Source organism: Helobdella robusta (genome assembly GCF_000326865.2).
Source record: "Helobdella robusta unplaced genomic scaffold HELROscaffold_54, whole genome shotgun sequence".
Taxonomy (NCBI): Eukaryota; Metazoa; Annelida; class Clitellata; order Rhynchobdellida; family Glossiphoniidae; genus Helobdella; species Helobdella robusta.
The window spans coordinates 1,117,980-1,145,014 of NW_008705287.1; the positions used below are offsets into that span (position 1 = coordinate 1,117,980).

At 34.2% G+C, this 27,035-nt stretch overlaps 1 protein-coding gene across 1 annotated transcript in view; it reads left to right on the plus strand.

The window, feature by feature from the left end:
• Nucleotides 1–1,547: 1,547 nt before the first annotated feature.
• The window catches only part of HELRODRAFT_86856 (hypothetical protein), a gene marked incomplete at both ends in the record, with an annotated part of 28,042 nt that continues 2,554 nt past the window's right edge, over nt 1,548–27,035 (plus strand). The window contains 11 exons of the mRNA XM_009028231.1: nt 1,548–1,764; nt 16,474–16,630; nt 16,946–17,044; nt 17,276–17,435; nt 17,666–17,773; nt 17,913–18,086; nt 18,343–18,434; nt 18,655–18,717; nt 18,926–19,064; nt 19,180–19,260; nt 20,828–20,935. Coding sequence (XP_009026479.1) covers nt 1,548–1,764; nt 16,474–16,630; nt 16,946–17,044; nt 17,276–17,435; nt 17,666–17,773; nt 17,913–18,086; nt 18,343–18,434; nt 18,655–18,717; nt 18,926–19,064; nt 19,180–19,260; nt 20,828–20,935 — 1,398 coding nt within the window. The remainder of the gene's footprint in view (nt 1,765–16,473; nt 16,631–16,945; nt 17,045–17,275; nt 17,436–17,665; nt 17,774–17,912; nt 18,087–18,342; nt 18,435–18,654; nt 18,718–18,925; nt 19,065–19,179; nt 19,261–20,827; nt 20,936–27,035) is intronic.

Here is a 27,035-nt window from a genome sequence, read left to right on the forward strand (position 1 = left end):
CACATGTACAATGTACATACACACATAAACAGACATACATGCTAAGTACATGAACACATACATACAGATGCACACTGTAATACGAGCATATACATAATACACTCGAACTCAATTTTATTACATAGTTTACATAGATGTACATGCACACACATGCGCGAGCGTGCATTTACGGTTCAGTTGGCCGGCATAATAGCCTAATGTTTAAGTACGCTTGATCCCGTTTTGCAGGGACCTGGATCGAATGCAAGGTGATCCCACCAAACATACTTTACATAACATACAAAATGAAATGAAATTTTTTAGCACCCAATTAGTTAATAAAATGTAAAAAATGTTGAAAGAAGTGAAAAACAAACAAATCTAGTTTCTGGTTTTTATTTACCAGACGAACATAATTACTTACATACCTACCAACTTGCAGACGTACCTACAAACCTACAAACAATTCAAACATGATGATACTGTGACGGCTATAATGTGAAATCAAATACGGCGTTGTAGAGATAGGTGCGTGAAAAGTACCAAATAAAATTCAGGATTGGCCTATTGTACGTCTATCATTGCTCTTGCCCAGGAATGAATGTGTGATGTTTGGGAGTGATGTGATGTAATGATGTTGGTGTTGTGTGGTGTGACGATCTGATTTACGTACATATGTACGTGTGTATATGTGCATGTATGCACAGTTGTATGCTATGTGTGCTTGTAATATACAATATTAACAATTATGTTTCCTATTGTGTGTGCAATATAATGGGATGCCATGATACTATGATGAAGAGGAATGATAGTAAGTAACAAGGGAAGGAGCCAGCTTCAATTGCGATCAGATAGATTTGTGCGAAAATTTCGATAAAATAATCATGTTGATGGGAACATTAAAAATGTTATTTCATCAAAAATTTAAAGCCAATCCATGGCTGGTTTATAGTGTGATATTTACATAATACAAATCTGCAAAATGCGGCTTAGCAAGTATTGGACCTCCCATCGGCGTACAACGTATTTGAAGCACTGCTGCAAAAAAAAAGAAAAAAAACTCCAAATTGGAAAGATTACTGGATATAATAGAGTCAAAGAAAAAGAAAAGATTAGATTACCATTTGATTTTTCTTCTGTAAGAATATTGAAACAACGGACAACTGGAAAGTTAAATCTTCAACTATGTATGCTTCTAAACCGTGGATGCAACGAAATCAACCTCAACATTCAAATTTGCTTTTATAAAATACAAGTACAATTTTGCTTTCTGTTTTTTTGGTATTTATTGAAAAATAAATGATTTTTTTAAATAAATTTGAAAATGTAATTTTAAATTTGAAAAAATAATTAAAAAAGTAGTCAGTGACTATCATCTTAGCCAGTAGTGATTAGTGTTAACTATGTTTCGCAAATAGTCAACACATCCACACGCATAATTACAATTTTTTTTATGTTTTTATATGTTTGTATACTTTTATGTTTGTGTATGTTTGCATATGATTGTATATGTTTGCATATGATTGAATTGTTTGCATGTGATTGTATATGATTGTATATGTTTGCATATGATTGAATGTTTGCATATAATTGATTATGGATGTTTGAGTAGGATTTTACGAGTTGATGTGCTGACTGTTGCATTTGAACCGCCAGCCTGTGAGATGAACGTCCACAAGAAGTGCGAGCCGAACGTGCCGAAGATGTGCGGCATCGACCACACGGAGAGGAGAGGCAGGATCTACCTGAAGGTCTACAATGATAACGGAATGCTGGTCGTCGTCAGTAAGTGGTGGTGGTGATGATGATGATGTCAGTAGTGTTGATGACAATGGTGGTGGTGACGATGATGATGGCGTTAGTGAAGTTGAGAAGTGTGATGATAGTGATTGTGACATCAAAATGTTATTTATAAGAGCCATCGATAAATCAGACAGTGTGATGATGATATTGATGAAAAATATTGATGAATTTAATGCAGCGGACTTTAAAAACATCCTCACAAATCTACATTCCGCTTTTCAATAGTCATAAATTACTCCATATATTTCATATATTTTGCATGCAGTTTGTGTTCCTCTGGGTTTTATTTATGAACATGTTCCTGCAAATAAATTACGGAAATTAATATGTGGTAGAAGGAAATTAATGAGAGAGAGATGGAGAGAGGGAGAAAGGGAGGACAAATGGAGAAAAAGAAAGGGAAAGAGAGATGGAAAAAGAGGGAGAGATGAAGAAAGGGAAAAGATGGAGAGAGAGAGAGAGAGAGAGAGTTGAAGCGAGTGAAGAAAAGTAAATGGTAATAAGACAATCGCGGATGAAGAGAGGAGAGATCATTGAGAAGGAAGATACAAAGTGCTCCTGTTTTAAATCATTTTGTTTATTTCAGTTTTTTTTAGATTTTAGCTTAACGAGTTCGAAGCAGTTAATCTGCGGGAGGATTCGTATGTAGGTATCTACATACATACATACATACATGCTTGCATACAAACATACATACAAACGTACAAACATATATACATACATACATACATGCATGCATCATACAAACATACATACTTATATACATACATACATGCATACATGCATACATACATACATACATACATACAAACATACATACATACATACATACATACATATATACATGCATTCATGCATGCATCATAAATACACGTACATACACATACATAAACAATGGTGGATTTGGGAGAGGGCCATGGTGGGCCAGTTCGTCAGTAATAGTACCATAAATCTTGTCCCCCCGTTTATGCGGGCATGCATACAATACATACATTAAAGATAAATAACTTATACCTTAACGTATCTAACCTACGTACATACCTCCCTACATACATACATCTGCTAGATTAGCTGCTAAAGTTGGAAGCTTCAGCAAAGTTAGAAGTTGAAAGACTCTAACGAAAAATTAGTTGAAAATTTTGAAAAACAACCGCTTACAAGAATTCATGCAAACAGACGTTCGGATTTGAAGCTCAAACAATTTCTAAAGAGAAATTTTTTAACGAATTGAAGCTAAATACATGTCTTAAATGTAAGCGTGCGTTTATATATATATATATATATATATATATTGAAGGCAATATATATTAATATATTTTTATTAATATAAATATATCAATATATATAAATATATATATATATATATATATATATATTGAAGACAATATATATTAATATATTTTACAGTTAGAAGTTTTTTAAATAAAATTTCAACAACACGAAGCTGTTTTGTTTCAACTTTATTAAACTGTGAAGTTTGGCTGACTGCCGTTTCGGCTAATGCCATCGTCGGAGCCTAGATTGTAAAACCAAATCAGGAGTTAATAATATAAATTATAAGAAATAGAAAATAGAATATTAGATATTAAAATGAATAAATAAATGAATAACAACCTATATTTTAAAATTAACTCATTATATTGTTGAAAATAAAATAAACGAATAAAATTAAAAGAAAAATTATGAACACAATTGTTTGTGTATTATCGTAGTTGAAGTGTAGAAAGTTAGCATAGTGACAAGAAGTAATGCAGAAATTATGGGAAGTCGATAATAATATTTAATGATATGACAATTTATTGAAGAATTATTAGATATTTAACAACTGGATATAATATTATTTAGCAATAAATATGTATAAAGAAATATTAAGGCGTGGCAAATAATGAAGTTAGTGAACAAATTGTTTGAGTTTTATGGCGTGAAGAGACAAACGTATTGTTGTTAATGGTGCGTTCTTGTGTGTTATATTCGTATTTATATTTGGTGTGTAGTTGCTGTCTATTGATGACGTTTGGCAATTGAGGCAGTACAACGTCGCGATATTGAGTAAAAAGTTGTAAGACGTGGATCACTTCAATAAGCAGCACAATATACCAGTTACTCGAAAAATTCTTGGTAATAACACTAGCATACTTTGTAATGAACGTCGTCCCTCAAGACTCAAAATAAAAGAAGCTATTCTCATCCTCAATAATAAACCAACAATCAACACGCAGTCAGACGATTTCGCCCACGTCTTACAACTTTTTACTTAACACAATTATAACAGGGAAAATTTGAGACAATAACACCAAAGCAATTTATTACAACAGAGAATACTTTAAATTAAAGATAACAGAATCAATTTTCATCGATAAACGTACACCAGCAATAAATATTCAACTAAATAATACCAATATTCTTCTAAAAAAGAAACACATGATTAACTTTAATTCAACAAATATATATATATTTATTTATATTTATATATAGTGTCAGAATTATGAAATAATACTGACTAAAAATACTGCAAAATTTTCAACGCGAAATTTATTCACTCGATAGGGGGCATGGTGCAAGTTAATTTACTCGATAGGTGATGATGATTTTCTTTGTTTTGCAATTTAGATGACGTCATAAATTATTACAAATTATTTTAAAATTTAATTAATACTTTTTCTGATTAATTGGACATGCCTTGTAAATTTTTATATTTTAAAACACCCGAAACAAAATCTAATTTTGCCTTGATAAGGAAGGGTGTGAAAAGAATTAGAAAAACTGGGTTGACTAGTGAGGCAGCTTCGAATAATCAGTGCCTCTTCTGGTCCCTAAGAGACTTAACGCGTGATTCTATGCTCATTGGCATAGTTTCAGAAACGTCTTAAGTTCTCAAAAGTGGATTTGGTACGAGACTCTATGCTCATTGGCATAGTTTCGCACGCGTACTAGAGTCACACAATTTGTTTCCAGTGTTGTTCTGACTCTTGTTGTCTTGTGTTGGTCGTGCGAAAGCCGATCAGACTCGACGGCCCAGTGAAAACAGGCCAGGGTTGTGCGAAAGCCGACCGACTGACAGACAGGCCCGGTGAAAACAGGCCTTGGGTTCTGTGAAAACCAATCCGCCTCGTTGTTTTGTTTCTTGTGCTATTTGTGGACCTAGGGTTCTTTGCTGGGTTCTATACTCATTGGTATAGTTTCACACGCAGCTTGCAATTTCCATAGGCTCCGATTTTTCCGCATTCATTTTTTTATTTATTTCTTGGAGTTGTATCGACATCACCATCGGATACACACGTCGAGGTTTTACGATTAAACGGAAAGAAACATATCCCAAGTTGAAGACCCAACAAGAAGAGATCTAATTCCTGTATTCCAGTTTGTTCATTGACATTTACATTATTATAGAGTTCATTAGTTCAATTCCTTTTATTTACTTCCTTCGATTAATAAAATTGTTATCGAATATTTTTACGCGTTCGTGTGTTACTCAGTAAAATCATATAATTCGAAAAAGCCCAGTGCCACACAGGACTGGTCGAACTCACGATAAAAATATACACAAAAATTATTGTCGGACCATACAAAAATTCCCTGAGAAAGATAGAGGAGGAGATTACCTCACACCACCAGTTGTTTCAATTGTTTTCATTTATAAATTTTCCGACAATTAGCGCCCAACTTGGGGCTTTGTCATCCTTTGAAAACCTCCTCTTATCATTTTAATTTATTATATTTTAAAATTTCCGACAATTGGCGCCCAACGTGGGGCTTTGTCATCCTTTAAAAATCCTCCTCCTCATTAATTTATTATTTATTATTTTAAAATTTCCGACAATATTTATATGCTGGTACAGGACCATAATTAATGCAGTAATTTATGAAATCTACCGAGTTTCTAGCGTTGGATAGTTTATTATTATTATTTTTAATGATGCCAAGAATTTGGTTAGAAATATCGAGAAATGTAAAAAAAACTATCCAACGCTAGAATTTTTCTAGATTTTATAAATAAATAAATATATATATATATCTGTAAGTTTGTGTGTGTTTTTATATAGAATAGTATATCAGAGAAATATATATACATTGTAAATATAGAATATTATAGAGAAAGAAAGTTGTTGAATGCATTTATTTCCACGTGTGTTTGCATGCATTGTGTGTTTGTTGATGATGCCTTTAAAAAAGTATTGAAGATAAAATTGTAATAAATAAAAAAACGAATTATTATATATATATATATATATATATATATATATTCATATATTTAAAACTTTCATAGTATTATATTACCTTGCTTGTTTTTCTTATTATTTTTTATTGAACGCTAAACTTGAAAAAGTGGATGAGCATTTTTTTGGAGATAATTCTCAACTGAGCGATAAAAAGCAGCTCAATCTTCGACGTTATGAAGAGTGCCGCAAGAATTTTATTTATTTTTTTATATTTTTCTTCCGTTCTCTTATTCTTAAATCTATATATACATTTTTGTAATAAAACAAACCAATTGATAAACAATTCAAAAACTAGGAAATTTTATTATTTTTTTGCACTGTTTAGGATCTGCCAGATAATGATGCAAAAAAAATATAAAAGCGATCATCATGATGAACTAACGCGCAAGAAAAAACAATGGCATACAAAATCATTCACACAAAACTAAACACATAACAATCAAAAATAAAACCACAAAACAAACACAACAAAAAACACACAAAAACAAACATTCCCACAAGAAAGATAGATACAAATACAAAACCACAAACAACATTGTTAAATTAGTTTTTAAAGCAAGTAAAGCATAAAATTACATTTGTGTAAAACGCCAGAAGTGCTTGCTAATCTTCAAATCTCAAAGGCTCCAGAGTTCATTAGCAATTTCCATTCCACGCATTTATTTCCTTCATATATATATATATATATATATATATATATATATATATATATATATATATATATATATATTTAAATATATATATATATTTAAATATATATATATATATATTTATACATACACACACACACACACACACACACATATATATATATATATATATATATTTATATTTATACTTAACTTAAAAATATTTGTAGTCTGGAAAAAGCAAGTTCTAATGATGTCCACCCTGAGTATAAATTCAAGGCTAACGAAAAAGTGCAGTTAAGAAGCAAATTTTTTGTTCGTTATTCTCATGCAATGGGAGAGTTTTAAGCTGCAATGTATGAACATTGTAAGGATGATAAACTTGAAACGCAAACACGCAAACGTGAGTTTAGCTTTTTATATATAAAAAGAAACAAAAGAATTTTTTTTGTTGTGGTAAGATGGCGAAAGGAATGATTTTGAAAGAATTATTACGTTATGTTTGGAATTGCAGCTAAAATTTGGATGAAACTCACTTAATAAGTTCGTTAATATATTTTTATCACGCTGACGCAGTTTCCCTTTGTAAAAAAAACTGTTGTTGCAAGAAGCGGAAAATTGGCATTTAAACTCCCGGACTGTACAAAGAAATGTGACAAAGGAAAGCACTTTTCCGAGCTCATAGCCGCTGTCAAGCATGTGTTTGACAGCAAAATGAATGACAAACTTCCGTTTTTTGTGACCTCTAATTTCTCGAGAACTAGTGACTGTGATGAACGTTTTCTGAAACTAACTGGACAAATATTAAAAGACATGGCACCGGTCGTTTTTAATGATCTTGACAGCCACGAAGATTTATCAAACGACATTACAGTGAAGCCTACAACAGCTGACTGATAGAAACTTGTGAATAAGTCAAATGATAAAAATACAGGGATACAACCTCAAATTAACAGAAGTATAGAGAATATTGAGAACAAATCAAATGGAAAAAATGTCTCTGGCGTTCTCAACATGCGAGTTAGCGAGGCAAACAAAAGTGAATCTCAATCAGGAAATTTTATTTTGGTTAAACGCAAAACACGAAGTAGTCGAGCAAATGATATTATGGAAGTAAATAATACTGTCATTCGATCTCGGGCTTCAAATGAGTCAAAAATTTCAGCAAGTAAAATTTGTCCCGAATTGTCCCGAAAGAGAATTTTTCTCGTCAGTAACGTTAAGAAATGTGTTTCGTCTGATGTGATCAATCACCTCAAGTCAATTTACGTGGATGTCATTTCATGCTATCCAACGTTCAAAAAAGATAAAAAAAAAGACGATTAAACTTGATGCTTTGCTGCCGTCATCCTCCTTTCGACTGTGCGTCGATGCTAGATCCTTCGATGTGATTACCAACGAAAATTCCTGGCCGGAGTATGTACGGGTCCGTGACTGGTCTTTCAACGACAGCAGTGATTGTGTTAAGAATTGCTAATTAAATGAGCATTATCAATGTTTTAAAAATATTTGTACTCTCGATTGATTGAACATTGTCAATTTTAGTTAAAAAACATTCTCTCTCTTTTTTTATTCTTTGAACTTATATTCTATAGCGTACTAATTTAGTAAAGGCATCAAGCTTTTTTAATGTCCTTTCATGAAATTTTTTTTTTCTTAAATTTTTTTTCATGAATAAACCAGTTAAAAAAATATACACACACAGGCTAATTATGCATAAGAACATTTAAAAGAAAATTATCGTTATCACATATATATAAAAATATTGCCTAAATTTAATTTATCAGCTTACACACAAGCACACACGCACACACACGTACAGATAGAATACACACAACCATAAATATTAATAATGAATGGAATGTCGCTTTCGTTAAGAAACGTTGAGACAGAGGAAACATTTAAAGTTGAATTAAAATCATGTAATCGAAGCAGAAAGGTTTTAAAACAAATTGAAAAAAAATTAATGATCCTCCAGTTCATTATCCGCAGAGATTAAATTGATGAAGTCAGCACCGCATCTCATTAATTTCACACTCCTCTATGCAAACATTTCTTCGTTTCGCGTCCTTTGAAATTTTCCTTCATTGACGTTGAATATTTTGGGACTTACATGTATGTATGTTTGGTTGTATTTATGTACGCATGCTGTGTGTGTGTGTGGTGTGTGTGTGTATTTATATATATTGTGTTGTTATTTATAAATATGTGCAATATGTGTTGCTTTTTGTTGAAACATGCTTTTGTAATGTGATGTAAATTAATGTCAGGCTGGAGTCAGTGGAAGTTGCCAACCGTTCAAAAAGTTCATCCAACTTCTTTCTGTTTTTATTTCATTCATTTTAATGTGATTTTGCATGTATTGGAAAAATATTTGTAGTCAGTGTGTTCATTTGTTTGCCTGCTCAATCGACGTTCATTCGTCTAATGTTTGTACAAAATATAAGTGCATGCTTTATAGATTTGAACGAGTTGTACATGTTCCAGCAAGTTGTACATGTTCCAGCAAGTTGTACATGTTCCAGCAAGTTGTACATGTTCCAACAAGTTGTACATGTTTCAACAAGTTGTACATGTTTCAACAAGTTGTACATGTTTCAACAAGTTTTACATGTTTCAACAAGTTGTACATGTTCCAACAAGTTGTACATATTCCAACAAGTTTTACATGCTCCAACAAGTTGTACGTACATGTCTACACTTTTATTTGGTTGAAAGATTGGTCTTTAATTTGCTGTGCACGCGTCATTGTGCTCTGCAACTCAAAACATCACAGGAATTCAGTCTTCACTCACTTTTGCCCTTTGGCTTGTTTCAAATTTAAATTGCTTGAGTAAATTTGTTAATTTAAAGTTTAATTCAACAACATTCGTTGATGATTATCATTCCCTCTCAGACTTGTGTGTTGTGTGGCTTTTGTTTGCGCACATGCTGCTTAATATGCATCCTAACTTAATCTTAATATGCATTAACGAATCAAAAAAAATTACACGTTCATATGCACATAAAAACTATACAAAATATATACAACACATTGCTTATATTTTGTGTTGTTATTTTGTGCATATGAAATTATGACGTGAGAGTTTGATTTTGTATCGATAATGCATGCATGTATGTTTGTATTTGTGCGCCTACAGGTTTGCATGCCTGATGATTGTATGCATGAATATTTGTTTGCATGTATGCGTGAGTATAAATTCGGTTACTTTCCGGTAATCAATGGTTCTGGTTACTTTTTAAAAATAATCGGATTTGTTTATCCCTCAATTTTTTCGTCAGTTTAGCGCGAAAAAGCTATTGAGCTAATCAAATTTTATTAAAAATTTTCAGATTTGATAAATTACTCGGCGCACTTGAAACCGAAAAAGTATCCGAACTGGTAATCGATTGCTTTTTATAACGGATCCGTGAATATCGAATACTTTTTTGTAATCGAATGAAAGTATTAAGTAAGTATTAAGTATTGGTTTCAGCCTTTGCGTGAATGTTTGTATGCATGCGTATGATTGTTTGTATGTAAAAATATTTGTATGTGTAAATGTTTGTATGCCCAAATGTTTGTGTGCATAAATATTTGTATGCTAAAATGTTTGCATGAATATATTTGTGTGTATGAATGTTTGTATGTATGAATGTTTGTATGCACGAATTAAAATTGTTGCTAAAATTTTCAATAAGAATAAAAAATGTAAGTTACACTGTAACCGATGATTTGTCCTAAAAAGAATTTTGACGAGCATTTTATTATGTTGAAACAAATTTATCAAGTTTGTCTAAAACTGAGCCTAACTGCAAAAAATACTTGAAATTTCCAAACAATGACTCTTTCTACATTGACCCAACTACATCAGATTTCGTTACAATTATTATCTCCAAATCAATTTGGCTTTAAAATAGGACATTCAACAAAACTTAAAATCAACCATCTTATTTTTAAAATTGGAAAAGCTTTGGAACGAAAAGAATATATTGATAAAATTTGTTTTGACCTAAGGCCTAACATTAATTGTATTGGTCACTCATTGATGCTACAACGTGGAATGGGACAGTATCAAGTTGTCGCAAGATAGAAATGGCTGTTACTCTTCATTATTTATTTACATAAATGACTTAACTAAATTCATCTTAATTACGCGACTTCATACTCTATGTTGACAATTCGAGTGCCCTCTTAGCAGGATCAAACGTAGAAGAGTTAATTGAATAATCGACAAATCACAAGATTGTTACAGTTGTAGAGTAGTTTAATTGTAACAAGCTTACATTAAGCAGAAAAAACACATTCATCATGTTTGACCCTGTTTAACTGCCAAACTTCAAAGAACCGTATAAAATTTTGATAAACGTACGTAGAAAGTACAGCGTTGAAGTTTTTAGGTATCCAAACAAACAAGAAATTGGACTAGCCCATTTCCAACATCGCGAGTAAATTTTCAATGTATCGGTATGCTCAATCTACTCAGGCAACAAGCGATTTGAGAGTGGATGTGTGTGTGTGTGTCTGTTTGTCTGTCTGTCTGTGTGTCTGTCTGTCTGTCTGTCCCTCTGTCTGTCTGTCCCTCTGTCTGCCTGTGTGTACAATCATTGTATTATTATTATTATTATTATTATTATTAGATTATTTATACATAAAGCGTCCTTTATTATTCTCAAAGGCGCTAACAATGTAAAAATTGATTAAATGCGCTAATGCAAAAGTTGATTACATGTTTCACTTCATTCAAATCATATCATGAAAAGTTTGTCTGGAAAGATGGTTCTTTAGCTTTCTTCAAAATTCAGTAATTGACAACCCACGATTTCGCAAGTCAACCGGCAAACTGTTCCAAATCTTCGGTCCCATAACAGCGAAATCTCTGCAACCAACAGCAAACTGAGTTTGTCGAATTGTTAACAAATCTAAATCGTTTGACCGTAACTTCTGACACTGTAACGGTGCATTTCTTGGAACAATTCGATCCATTAAATATTTCGGCGCTAATCCATTAATGCACTTATACACCAGTAGGGCAATTTTAAAAATAATTCTTTGTTAAACGGGCAACCAATGAAGATTGAAGAGAATAGGAGTAACATGATCAAAATATGAACCACCAGTTAACAACTTGGCAGCCCGATTACTATTTTATATGTTATTATTACACTTTTTATCGACCAAACAAAATTTTTTCAATTTTTTACCGTTCGGCCTCGTAACATTTATTAGATTTCAACAGAAAGATTTCTTTGTTGCTGTAGCTAAATAAAACTTCATTTCGTTTCGTTTGGATGCACGATTGTGTGCTTTATATGTATGTATGATTGTATGCACGTATGTTTGTATGCATGCATGTTTGCATAAATGAATATTTGTATGCGTACCTATATATTTTTTCTAAATGTTTGCTTGTTGATTAGATGGATTAAGTTGGACGATTGGTCGATTGCGTGCCTCCATTTCAAGTTCCCCATTTCGTTTTCTCGCCACGTCATTATGCTTGTAAAAGATGTTCCGTATTCTAATAATTTATTCTTAATAAATAATTATTCTTTTGCAGAAAATTTTAATTTAACGACTTATTCATTTCTTGTCATTAATTTTTTAAATAATAAATCATTCACTTGCTTTTAGAGTTGTTCGTTCAACAGCAAAATTGCATATCACATTTATTCGTCGATGCTGGTTTGTATCAATGAATGGAATGATGATGATAATGATGGTGATCAAGATGATGGTGACGATAGTGGTGGTGATTGGGATGATGGTGACGATGATAATAAAAATCATGATGAAAAAGACGATGATAATGATGATGGCGAGAACGTCAGTGATGATGATGATGATGATGAGAGGCATATTTCATTACTCGTTAAGTGTTTCCTCTCTCTAATTATTTTTTCATTTCCGCCTGTAAACAAATTCACAATGCTTCCCACACCAGCATCACGTCTACGTTACCTTTTTTCATATTTTACGCGCGTCTGTATATCTGCGTCTGATACTATGTGTTCGTTCGTTTGCAGCGATCATGCGTTTGCGTTCTGTTTGTTTAAATTATTTTCGCATTTCATTTGATTAGTATTTCATCATTTAAATGGACAAATAAAATAACATTCAAATTGGGTATGCATATCGTAATCTGATGAACTTTATGTATAGCAGAAACGAATATTACGCCAATTATGATTCGACAAAAAAATTAATGCGGAAAACTGAAAAAAAATTTTCATAAAATTTTACTTCGGGTTGTAAGTAGATGAAAAATTTAAAAGAAGTTCCGACGGAACACAAATGCGAAGTTATATAAAATAAGACGCATGGGTATTGGTCGTTGCCGTTGTTGAGTGGTGGTTCAATCTCCGCAACGACGCTCCCACATGTTGCTTACTTTGCAATAATTAATTAGTTAATTAATTAATTTATTTATTTAGTAAATGATGCAACGGAAAAATGACGACAATTTGTATTTATTCATTTTTAACTAACTGCTTCTTTCAAAATTCGCTATCATCATCACAGTCCTACTATTGATACAATCAAAAGTTAAAGGATTAACAAATGTAGTTAGCATGTGTAAGTAAAATGGTCAAACAGTAAGTACCGAAACTACTGGAACTTATTCTCAGTCGCCTGCAACCAATTTTTTGGTCGATTGTCACATTGAAAACACACTTTGAAGAGATGTCCATCAGACCGGTTGAGAATCGAGGCATCGAGAGTTAGCCTCAGAAAGTGAGCAGTAGGGCGGGGCGGGACCCGTAACAACATTACCACGGTGCCATGTTTGTTGAGGACTTGTTCACCTTGAATAACAAATTCAATCTCTCGTTCATACATTTTTTTCTTCGAGTAATCATATATCATTAAAAAAAATATTTCAATTGGTTGTGGTGTATTTATCAAGTTTGTCGTGTTAGTTGCACACGTACAGTGCACATTTATTAACAGAGATTTTCAAACCAACGTCTGATTACTTCTGTATGCGTTTGTGTGTATATAAGTGTGAATGAATGATTAAATGCACATGCATGCATGTGTGAATGAATGAATGCACATGCATGCAGGCATGTGTGAATGAATGAATGCACATGCATGCAGGCATGTGTATATATTGCGCTGTATTAAGAATTTGGATTTCAATTTTGTTTAAGTTCTACAGATTAAAAAACAGTGGAACCAATTCTTATTACATTTTTATTTACAAAGATTTGACATGACAATAAGCATTATTTTATTTTTGGGTAGTCGAAACTGACAAATTTTTTAAATGTTACCCTTTTAGCATGAAAAATAGTTTTGTTTCTGTTACTAAACACAATTTCATTTCGTTTTGTTCCTTGTATTTATATAAACATGTGTTCGTATGCATGTGTGTATGTATGTTCTGTCACGCTTTCCACCCCGCCATCACACTTGCATGAATCAACACAACTACTTTTCCGTTTGGGGGCTATGTTGTTTTTTCTTGCTATCTGTATATTGTAAGCAGGATGATTTTTTGCTTTGTTTGCTTGTTGGTGTGTTTTGTGCTTTCGTTGACGAGGATACATTGAGAATATTTTTTTTAAAAAGTTAATGGTGATGTTGGAAATTAATTTTGGTTTCTTCTTTGCAGTAATTGTTTTTGTTTTAAGGTATTCAAAACACTAATAATAAGGAAATGCATTTCCAATGTTTTTGACGCACACACGCTAACAAAAGTATAGTAACTAGAAAGAAAAAATAACACAATTTTTTGCTTATGGAAAATGAAAACATTCTTTCAACTTGTTCTATGCATGCAACATGCTCAACTCAGTCCCTGCCAAAATCAAATACACATGATTGCATTTTGTTGGTGGCAGTAGCGATAAAAATAACATTTCAGTTCTCAGATGTTGGAAGATCAGATTGAATTGAATATTACATTGTTAGTCATCATCATACTGACAAACGATGTTTCAACATCGACGACATCTGAATTGCCTGGATTAATTCTTTAACAAAAAAAATAGTCCATTGCAAATTCATAAAATTTCGAAAGTTTTTTGGAATTCAATTCGGCTTAATTTCTCCTAACTTTCTGCAATCACATCCCCACACAAAACGTCATACCCAAATTACGAGGCAAGTTTACGACGATTGTTTTTTTCCTTTATAGTTTCTATGGTGCTTAACGGCCATTACATTTTTATGCATAGCAACATGTTCGGGACCATTTTAGTTGGACCAAACTGTAACATAAAACTTTTTTCATTGTTTTTCTTTTTGTTTATATCATGAGGGGCTTGTGACGAGATGAACATGCGCCTGAATGTCAAAATGTTTTGATAGAGTAAAATGTTTTGTATTTGTTATTATAATAAAAATCTGATTTAAGAATTACAATTTATTTAAAAATTAAGTTCGATTTCTAAGAGCCGCATGTAACATTTTGAATTGTCTAATAATATATTCACGAGGACCACGTTTCGTGCCACTAACATTTACATATTATTTAAAAACTTCTACTAACATCAACACCTTAACATTTGAGTTTTAAAACTATTAACTTAAGCTATTTTGCCTGACATGCCAAAAGATGCAAAATAAGATTAGAAACAATCGAGGCCGCCATGACTTGCTTCAAGTGTGTGGCAGAGATAAATTTTTTTTCTTCCTGTAATTAAGTAAGCAGCAATAGCAAAAATATTTTAACTGAACTCTAAGTTTAATTGGATTTCTGTTTTTATTTCTTGAGCGTGCTGAGGTGCGTAGTAACACGTTCGTGGTGGTAAAATGAAGCGAGGAGCATTTTATTTAAAATGAATGATACTTTATTAACGAGACAAAGAGAGGAAAGGGGTGGAGAGAGCGAGAGAGAGAGAGAGAGAAAGAAGAAAGAAAGAGAGAAGCGAGGAAGATATATTTATATAAAATGACGAAGCACATAATGATAAATTTATACCTATTAAGACTTACTTATCCTCGAGTCATATTTTAGGCTTTTTGTTGCCGGGCCATACTCATTCCTTGTGTTTATGTACTTACAAGCTAATATACGCGTAATATTTTTGATAGAGGCGGTGGTGATGATGATGAATATAGGGATCATAACTGTAGTGAAAATGATGGTAGACGATAATTAAATATAGATAAAATGTATAGGAAAATTTATCTATTAGTGTGGATGAAGATGAAGATGAAGTTGATGATGAAGTTAATAATGAAGTTGATGATGAAGTTGATGATGATAGGAGACGAGATAGGGTAAATAGACGATTACTTTTTATTCTCCGCTTAATTTTATCGATCTCTGCAGTCTTCGAATTTAGTTGTGCTTGTTTATGTTGTTAATGTTCTTTGTTGTTGTTCTTTGTTGTTGTTGCTCTTCGTTGTTGTTGTTGTTGTGCTGGCTGAAATTGTAGTTGCTTTGTTTATTATATTTTCAATGTTTTAATTGTCAAATCTTGTTGTTGTGGCTGTTTTATAATTGACAAAGTTGTTGTTTATGATGTCAAAGTTCTTGATTATGCAATTAACGTTGTTTATTACGTAGTTAATGTTTTTGTTTGTGCAGTTAATGTTTATGTTTACATTATTAATGTTTATGTTTACATTGTTAATATTGTTTATTATGTTGTTAAAATTGTTGTCAAAGTTGTTTATAACGTGGTTAATGTCTTTGGCTGTGTAGTTAATGTTGTTGTTTATGTTGTTAAGTACACAACCAACTAACCTAACAGTCATCCAACCAACCATCCAACCAACCATCCAACCAACCATCCAACCAACCAACCAACCAACCAACCATCCAACCAACCATCTAACCAACCAGCCATCTATTCAACCAACCATCCAACCAGCCATCCAACCAACCATCCATCCATCCAACCATCAGTCACTGAAGCGAAGAACTTGATCCCAATGGACCCAAACGGACTGGCGGATCCATTTGTCAAGTTAAAGTTGATTCCTGCAGACGAGGTGAAGTTCAAGCAGAAGACGAAGACCATCAAAGCCAGTCTGAACCCCAAGTGGAACGAGACTTTCCAGTTGTTGGTTCATTTCTCACTTCATCTTCTTGTTCGAGTAGTAACCATTTTTGTCGTAACCACCGACATCGCTGTTCTTTTGTCTGTTTTTGCTGTCATAGTGGTGCGTCTTAATATTAAAAATATTTTTTTAATTTTATGACAATGGTTATGTTCATCATCATAGCAATGCATATGCATTGCTATGATGATGAACATTATCATCGTCATCATCATAACATCATCATCATCACGACAACTTTTTTGCTGAATCGTCGTCATCATCACAACATCGTCATCATAATAACGTCATCGTCATCATCATAAAACTGTCATCAGTTTACTTCAGCCGGAAGATTATTCGAAGCGGCTGTCCCTGGAGGTTTGGGATTGGGATCGAACCACTCGAAACGATTTTATGGGGGCTCTCTCTTTCGGGTTTGTCGATTGGTACTGAGGGTGGCGATGATGATCAGGATGGTGTCGTGGATGATGAAGTGGATGGTGAATGATGGAAACGAGGTTATGACGGTTAAATAAAAATAACTAAAAAAATAGACGTTGTTGAATTGAAATGTTTTGGTTATATTTTTATTACTATCATCTTATGAATATAATGAAATTATTCTCCAAATAGTTTTATTATTTTTTTGTTGTAAATGTATTCAGCATCTCCGAAGTGACAAGCGTTGGCTTCGAAGGATGGTTCCGGTTGCTGAAACAAGAGGAAGGCGAGTATTACAACGTGCCGTGCCTCGACAACGTGGCTGCTCTCTCCACTTCCTTGTCGTCATCGTCATTTTCCCATAGCGCCAGTGAATGTAAGAAGGTTCGGAGATTTCTTATTCTTAAAACAACAACAACAACAGCAGTTATACTACGATTTAATTTGATATTTTTTTAGCAGTTTTGTTGTTTTACTGTTTTGTTGCCATTATCAACAATGCGTGCTGATTTTATTGCGATTGTAAGAACTATTAATGGAAATGTTTTTTGTTATTTTTTGTTGCGTTGGTTAATTTAAACTTTCTCCCCGCCTCGACTGATGCGCGGTTGAAGCGGAAGGACCACTCGCCGCGCAGCTCAGCGACCTCTGTCCAGCCTGACCCGATCAGATTGACAGACTTCAACCTCATGAAGGTTCTTGGGAAGGGAAGTTATGGCAAAGTGAGTCGTCAGTGAAGAATTGAAAAACTCACGAAAACAAACCGACATACAATGCATGAATACCTTCAAGCGAACATACACACACATGAATACATACAAACCAACATACAAACTGACATACACACGCATGTTTACGAAGGTGGTGCTTGCAGAACGCAAAGGCACAACAGAAACATACGCCATAAAAATTTTGAAGAAGGAAGTGGTCGTGCAAGATGATGACGTGCCAGCTGTCATGGCGGAGAAGAAGATTCTCTCGCTGCCAGATATGTGTCCGTTCATTGTTCTCATGCATAGTTGTTTTCAAACCACGGTAGGTGTCCGTACGTACGTATGTGTGATCTGCTTGTGTTTCTTGGTTTGTATGCAGCATATATTTGTATTCATGTACGTAAGAGTTTATGTGTATGTGAGTTTGTGTATTTTTGTGCCAAGATATATATATATGTGTGTGTGTATGAGTATTTGTATAAGTGTGTGTGTGTGTTTCTTATGTGCGTGTGTGTGATTTATTCATCTATTTGTCACTCCATCACACCATTCCAACCATCCTTCCACCAACCAAACAGGATCGGTTGTACTTCGTGATGGAGTTTGTGGGAGGAGGTGATCTCATGTTCAGGATCCAACAGGAAGGATTGTTTAAGGAACCTGTGGCTGTGTGAGTGCTGCTGCTGTTGGTGATGATGTCTTGGTGGTTGTGGTAGTGGTGGTGGTAGTGGTGGTGGCGATGGTGTGATGGTAGTAGTGATGATGATGTGTGAGTGGTTATGATGACGGTGATGTCGACGACCAAGATGTTGATGAGGTTGTTGGTGTTGCAAATTTTTTTTAGTTTAAAATGACAACGCCATTATTTAATATTTTTTATTGCACTCCAGGTTTTACTCAGCGGAGATATCCTTGGCCTTATTATATCTACACAGCAAGGGCATCGTCTACAGGTGAGGAAGAATTGAAAATCTCATCTGCTCCGTTTGGTCACCACACATTTTTCTGTTGTGTTGTTGTTGCTATTGCTGTTGCTGCTGTTGCCGCCGTTGTTGTTGTTGCTGTTTTTAATTTTGCTGCGGGGTTGTTTTTTGATGAGAATGTGGTTGTCGTTGAGAGGTGATAGGTTTTTGAAAGTTGAAGCATCGCCATCTACCACAGGGATCTCAAACTGGACAACACCATGTTAGACGGCGATGGGCACGTCAAGTTGACTGACTTCGGTCTCAGTAAAGACTGCATGCCCGGCTTGAAAACCACCAAAACTTTTTGCGGCACACCTGATTACATGGCTCCCGAGGTAGAACTGCTTCTGCTGCTGCTGATGATGATGACGATGATGGATGGATGGATAGATGATGATGATTATGATAATGATGATAGTGATGTTGAATTTGATCACGATCGTTATCAAGATTGTGATGGGGAAGGAGTACAACAGAGCAGTCGATTGGTGGGCGCTTGGTGTCATCATCTTCGAAATGCTGGCTGGAATAGTGAGGAGATCATTCTTTTTGCACTCCTTCATTCAACCCTTCAATTTCTTCTCCATTTATATTTTGTGAACTTCTTTATTCACTCCTTCTTTCTCTCCTTCAATCACTCATTTTTATCCAATTTTTAATTTACTTTTTTCATTTTTTTTCATTTATTTTCATTCACTTTTTCACTGATTTTTTTTTATTGTCATCTTCATTCAATCTTTCATTCACTTCTTAATTAACTTTTTCATTCGTTTGCTCTCCATGCACCTTTCACCCATTCTTTCATTCTTTTCTTCGTCCATTCTTTCGTCCATCCATCCATTCAAGCATCCATCCATACGTACAAAGGTATCTACATCCATTCATAAATACTTTTGAATTTAGGTCTATGTATCTACATCCATTCATAAATTCATTCACGCATTTAAGGCAGCAATTGTGACCTAGAACCTACAATGGCAACTCACCCTGAGTGTTGCAAACGCTTTGCATAGGGTGCTGTATTGAACGACACATTATTATTATTATTATTTATTATTATTATTATTATTATTATTATTCAGTCTATCCAATTAACCTATACACCCTTTTATTTATTCATACATACAAGCGTACGGTTATCTATTCATCCTTCCAACCATCGATCTTTCCCTTCATCCACCTTTCATCTATCTTTCTTTTCATATATCCATCTTTTAATCTATTATATATATCATCTATCATCTATCTTTCATCTATCTTTCTTTTCATATATCCATCTTTTCATCCATCTTTTAATCTATTATATATATATGTATATATATATATGTATATATATATATGCAATTATTAATGAAAATCACAGCATGTTCCGCGTTAGTTAACTTCCTGTTTAACTTTTCGATTTTTCCAACGGTTGATGGTAAATCATTGTCATGTTTCTTAAGTTCAAAACCAAAACTTTTATTTATTTTAAGCATGATAGAGCATTTAAGCATGATAAAACAGTGATGGAACAGAAAAGCTTTTTTTGGCATTTGTATACCATCTTCGGTGTTCGAATTGATACGTTGTGCGTGTGGTCGAAGATGGTATAGGTATACTGAAAAAAGCTATTTTGTTCTATCATGATTAAATTTTCTATCATGCTTAAAACTAATAAAATTTTAGCTCTGAACTTAAGAAACTTGAGAATGATTTACGATCTACCGTTAGAAAAATCAAAAAATTAAACAGGAAGTTAAGTAACGCGGAACATGCTGTGATTTTTATTAATAATTGCATTTCTGACAGTTTTAATTCATATATAAATATATATATATATATATATATAATGTAAATATTATTTACATCATATCAATAGCAACCATGATAGAAATTTATAAATATATATATATATATATATATATATATATATACATATATATATATATATACACACACACACACATATATATATATATGTATATATATATATATACACACATTTACTTATACATTCATACACTTATTTGTCCATTCTTCCATCTTTTCTTTTACTTTTTTTATTCATTGATTCATTCATCTATCCATCCATCCATCCATCCATCCATTCCACCAGCCCCCTTTTGAAGCACCTAACGAAGAAGATTTATTCAAATGCATCAGTCAGAGCACTGTCAACTATCCAAAGTTCCTTAGCAAGGAAGCAGTTGCTATTTGCAAAGCCGTTAGTTTTATGATGACAATCGTGGTGGTGCTGGTGATGATGATGATGATGATAGTAGTGGTGGTGGTAGGGGCGATGGTGGCGGCAGTGATAGAGGCAATGAAACATAATATTGGTGGTAACGATGATGTTGAAGATAGCAAAATGGTAATGTATGACGTATCGATAGTTGTGTTTAAAATAAGGATGATGATGATGATGATTTTTGGCGGCTAAAAGACGTAATGTGGAAACGTTCATCAAAGTACTGAAGTGTCCCGTTCAAATGCGAGAATAATCTGGCTGTCGCACACTGAAGTGTGTGTGTCTCTACTGTGCTTTGAATTGGACATGTTTACGAACGCTGTGTGATTATTATTTGAACTTCCAAGAACTACAAAAGCAAGTTAAAGTAAAAAAGATTGACAAAACACGCTCGCTTGCCACTATTTAAATCAGGCAATTAAAAGTTATCGAAAATCGTTTACTAGTTAGGATTAGTGCTTTTATTTCATCAAAGCTACGTAAAAACAATAAAGAAAGATAGAAGGAAAATTGCTATTTAATAAGTATTCTAAAATTCAAACAAGCGAACTCTCAGTCTACATATACCGCTCTCTATTTGATTAGACTGGGTACCGGTGGAAAATGTTTGTTTGAGAAATGAGGTTCACTCTTTGTTTATATCACACTAAATTAAAAACGAGGATGGGGAAATGGGCTAAGGTACTCGACTCCATTGCTCCTAGCACTTCAAAAATTTTAAAACTGGCACATCAGGGAACTGTTCCTTGCAAGGAGCCCCATTTCGTGCTTGTTGCTGAGGTTCCTGCATGCCAGGATGCAGCTGACTGAAAATGCTAAATTGAGTGCCGACCTGTGTGACTAACGATGTATTAATGGTTATCAATATTTTAAACCGATATTGGATTGTTTTGGGACATTCATTATTAATTTGGTTTTAAAATACATACATATATACATACCATACTTACTCACACACACGCAAACACACACACACACACACATACATACATACATGCATGCATACATCGTTACATTCATACATACATAGATACAAACAAACATACCTCCTACATACATACATGCATACATACACACACACACACACATACAAACAAACATACATACATGGAGTACATCGTCGAATCGACAAATTGTGGTCATCGGTGAGTCCGAGAATGAGCGAAAAGTCCTATCCTTGACGAACATTTCCGTGCACAAGTTCCACAAATCCATACACCTGTACTATCGCCGCTTTGAGCCGTCTGTTTTCGTCGAGTCCTTTTTTCAGCAAGAGCTGCTGTGCGAGCCAGTTCAAAAGCTGAAACCGCCGACTGGGTAGACCTTCTCCATTCCGAGCGTCGCAGAGCATCAACACAAAGAGCCTTGGGGTCTAGACCACATTTTTTTATATTTTCTTTAAGGCTGTCTTTGTATCTGCGTACAGGGCCATTTCCCGACGCTAGCTGACCAAAAAAGACCTGCTTGGGGATTCTTGTATCTGGCATACGCATAACGTGCCCTATCCAGCGAAACTGAGCTTGAAACGGCAGCGATACATACATACATACATACATACATACATACATACATACATACATACATACATACATACATACATACATACATACATACATACATACATACATACATACATACAAACATACATACATGCATACATACATCGTTACAGTGTTAGTTCACATTCAAAGCTAGCTGACTTAATTAATTTTCTGGTTAATTTTGTAAATTTTATTGATTTTAACTGTGCATAATCTTTTCAATTATTTTTTGAAAATGCTGGTACGAGTGAAATTGATCGGAAATTGGAAAAATCATTATCTCCGGTGACTTTCTGTATTGGTATGATTTTAGATATTTCGAGGCAGTTTGGAAAAACACCGGTTGTGAAGGAAAGGTTGATGATGTGTTTGAGGACTTGGCGGTGGAGTGAATTACAAGTTTTGTTGGAATATCATCCCAGTCGCTGGACTTTGGTATCAGCAATTTGGTTGTAAAAAATACAAATTAAAAAAAAAATTATCTCATCTGCAGATGCGTGGAGGCAAAAAATGAATTTGATATTTTGTCACGAAGAAAAGTTTTCCATTGTTTGTCCGATTTAAATGAATTGAGCAACTTTGGAGCTATGTTGACAAAATATTCCTTTAAAAAATTTGCAGGGTTTTCAATAATCTGTTTGTTTGAATTTAACTGACGTTTAGTTTTATTTCCGGTAGATATTTTTGAAATTTCATTTATTATCGGCCACGTTTTTTTGTTATTATTATTATTTTGCTCGATCTGTTCCATGTAGTATTTACGCTTCAATTTTTTTCAATTTGGTACAAAATTGACTAAACGTTCTAAATTGTTAAAATTTTTCTGGAGAAAGATTTTTCAAATAAATGTTAAATAGCAATTTTTTCATTTTTGTGATCCAAGGTTTTGTTTTCGTCAGTTTGTTTTTCTTATTTTGTGAGTTTATTACGCAGATATCATCAAAACAAGATCGAAATTTGCTGATGAATAGCTCGAAGCCCTTATCTACATTCTAACATTCAAACACTTTACTCTAATCTGAAGATTGCAAGCACTCATTCAACTTTTGCAGGCGATTAGCTGAAAATGAAAACTTCATTTTCATTACTTTTATTGGAATCTTCAAATAACGCGAAGATCGGAAAATGGTCTGATAGATTGCTTAACATTACGCCGCTTAGTTTAGATGGTTTCAGATGATTTACAAAAATGTAGTCTATAATGATATTTTGTTGATGTTCTTGTCGGAAATGTGATGAGTGGGGACAAGTTGTAGCAGGATGTGAGGTTTAACAAATTTTTTTTATTGATTTCTTCGTTTACGGAAGATATGTTGATGTTAAAGACACCCAATGGACAGATAAATTTATTTTCTTCATTTGCAGCATGTAACACCTCTTTTAATTGGTCGAGATAATAATTTAGATCTTGTGATGGTCGTCGGTAAGAAACTATCGTAAACGAATTTTTGTTTTTATTTATTTATTTATTTCTATTGGAAACATTTCAAACTTTTTGCAACCAATGACATTTAAATCCTTTCTAACCTTGAACAGACATCCAGCCTCCACATAAAAACCAACAGCGTTTTCTTCCAACAATTTGGTAGTCATCAATTTCAATGCTTCTCTCATCATTTAACCATCTCTCCGTTATTGCAACGACATCAAATTTGAAAGAGAAGTTTACTAAAAAGTCATCGATTTTTTTTGTTAGATTTCTAATATTTAAGTGCATGACATTTAACATTAGGCAGTCATTAATTTTATATGAAATAACAGGATGACATTCGCAACATCAAACATAGTGGATTTTTGTGACAGTTATTTATCATTGTTAGCAAGTTGGTCATAAAAATTTGGGCCAACCATTTTGGGCATTGATATCATCAGGTTTTTTTCTCATAAGCGCCATTTGGCCTTACTTTAAAAAGTTTCATCGTTGCTGCATTTGAACTGTCGGCGCAGACTCTAAACATTGTTGATTCTTGCTCATCTTTGTCCAAATTTTTTTCTTAAGACATTTCAGATTTTTTATTAACCGGATAACACGTAATGACGTTTATTCAAACGAATGTCAAGAATTCAACCACCTCTCTCCGATGGCATTCACTTATATTGCTCATTGAAAAAACTTATTTTTTGATTAAATTTTTGTCTCAGCCATCAATTTGCAATTTTTAAGGACTTTTTTGCCAATTACTTTTGTGGTTTTTTAACTGGGTTGACAATTGCGTGGTTTTCATTGTTAAAGTTATTTTGTTCAACCATCTCTGGAGTGTTGTTTAGTTTTGGTCATTTTTGGACTGAACAACTGTGAATGTCGATGTTTTCAGTCAAAGTCCTCGCAACATGTTCAAGTCCTGCCCAAGAAGTACTCTTGTTGTTGTTGTTGTTGACTTTGTTGTCATACCTCTGGACAGAAATAGAAATATTTAAACTGTTTTTGTTGACTGGTTCGTTAAGAAAATGTTTTTCTGTGTTAGGCGCCGCATGATTTAAACTGCTTTTCAGCGCCGTAATTTCTTCTGCAGAATGGTCTAAAGTGTTGCCTAGACACATGTAACAGGTTCTTTACGGCTTCTATCAAAAGACTTGAAATTTGATGTGTAGAAACAGAAAATAAGTTTTCTTGATATTCAAATAAATCGAGATAGAATACAAATTAACAAAATATTGTTCAATTATTAAGTTAATGTATGTATTGTCGTTTGGGGTGACAAACGTGCTTTATTACTACGGTATAGACTGTCACGTTGTTGTGCGAGTGTTGTTGTTGGAATAACTGACGCCACGATGTTGCTGGATAAGAGTTGTTGTAGCTGAGGTGGTCGTTACTCTGACACTGCTGGGTTGGAGTTGTTGTTGAATTAACTGAAACTACGACACTATTGTGTTGGAGCTGTTGTTGAAATAACTAGTTGTTGCAGCGACTGTAGTTGTGGTGGTTGTTATCACTACACTGTTGTGTTGGAGTTGTTGTTGAAATAACTGAAACCACGACACTATTGTGTTGGAGCTGTTGTTGAAATAACTGGTTGTTGCAGCGACTGTAGTTGTGGTGGTTGTTATCACTACACTGTTGTGTTGGAGTTGTTGTTGAAATAACTGAAACCACGACACTATTGTGTTGGAGATGTTGTTGAAATAACTGGTTGTTGCAGCTGCTGTAGTTGTGGTGGTTGTTATCACGACGCTGTTGTGTTGGAGTTGTTGTTGACTCCGCTATTACTACCTGCTACCAATTACCACTTTATTCCTATTAACGACGTTCCAGTTAGACTTGTGACTGCCAACGTCCTACCGCCAAACCTACTACCAAACGTTTTTTACTCCAAATTAAACCAATAATTACTAAAATGCAAAATTCTACCGTCTACTATCAACCAAGAGTTAAACTACGGCGTTCTCACTCAATAATTCTCCTATTATCGCTTTATATTTTTTTTTCTTTCCGCAATGCGGCAACCCCGTTAAGATAAAATCATGAGGCGCCGCATGCTAAACCTCAACCTGTGACATACCTCTCACCACACTTTGAATATTCCTTGGGGTGAAGGAATATTCACTCCTGAATACATTACCTCTTCATCTCCAGCGATCTGTCAGCTAGACGTGTGAGGAAATCTGCCACGTTTTTGCTACCCGCTCGATATTTGATCTGTATATCGAATTCTTGTAGTGCCAAACTCCACCTCATCAATTTAGAACTTTTTGGCACCACATCTGTCAAGTAGGTTAGGGGGTTATGGTCTGTATATATGTGGACCTTTGACATGCAAATCCAACCCCTAAATTTTTGTAAAGCCCATATTATAGCATAGGCCTCCTTCTCGATGGTAGCCCAGCGCTGTTGTGTCTCAGATAACTTCTTACTGGCGAAAGTAATGGGTCGTTCATTCCCTCGTTCATCAGGTTGTGCCAAGCAGCATGCCACCGTATGATTGCTAGCATCGGTGATTAAACAAAAGGGTTGTGTATAATCAATCGTATATAGACCTCCCACCTCCTGTAGCTGTTGTATTGCCATATCCAAGCTTCTTTGATGAGCCTCCAACCAATGTATCCTATTACCACCTTTCCCCTTGGTTAACTCGGTGATACTATATAGCGTCCCAGCAAGGTTGGGGATGAAATTTTGGAAGTAGTTGAAGAAACCCACGATTTTCCGTACTTCCTTCTTGGTCGTGGGAGTTCGTATCTCTTGTAATCTTTGCAGCTTCAACGGATCGACGTTAATTTCTCCAGAACCGACCAGATGTCCAAGAAAAGGAATTTTGGCCTGTGCCAGTCTACACTTTTGGAAATCAAAGGTCAGACCCGATTGTTCTATCACTTCGAAGAAACGTTTTAGGTGGGAAATGTGTTCCTCCCATGTTTGAGAAAAAACTGCGACATCATCAATATAAGCTTCGGTGAAGTCCTGTATGTCCCTGGTCAACTGTTGCATCGCCCGGGTGAACGTGATGCTGGCTGATTTTAAACCGAACGGCATACGGGTAAATTCATTCAACCCGTAATCGCACACGAAGGCCGTGAGCCATTGAACGCTCTCC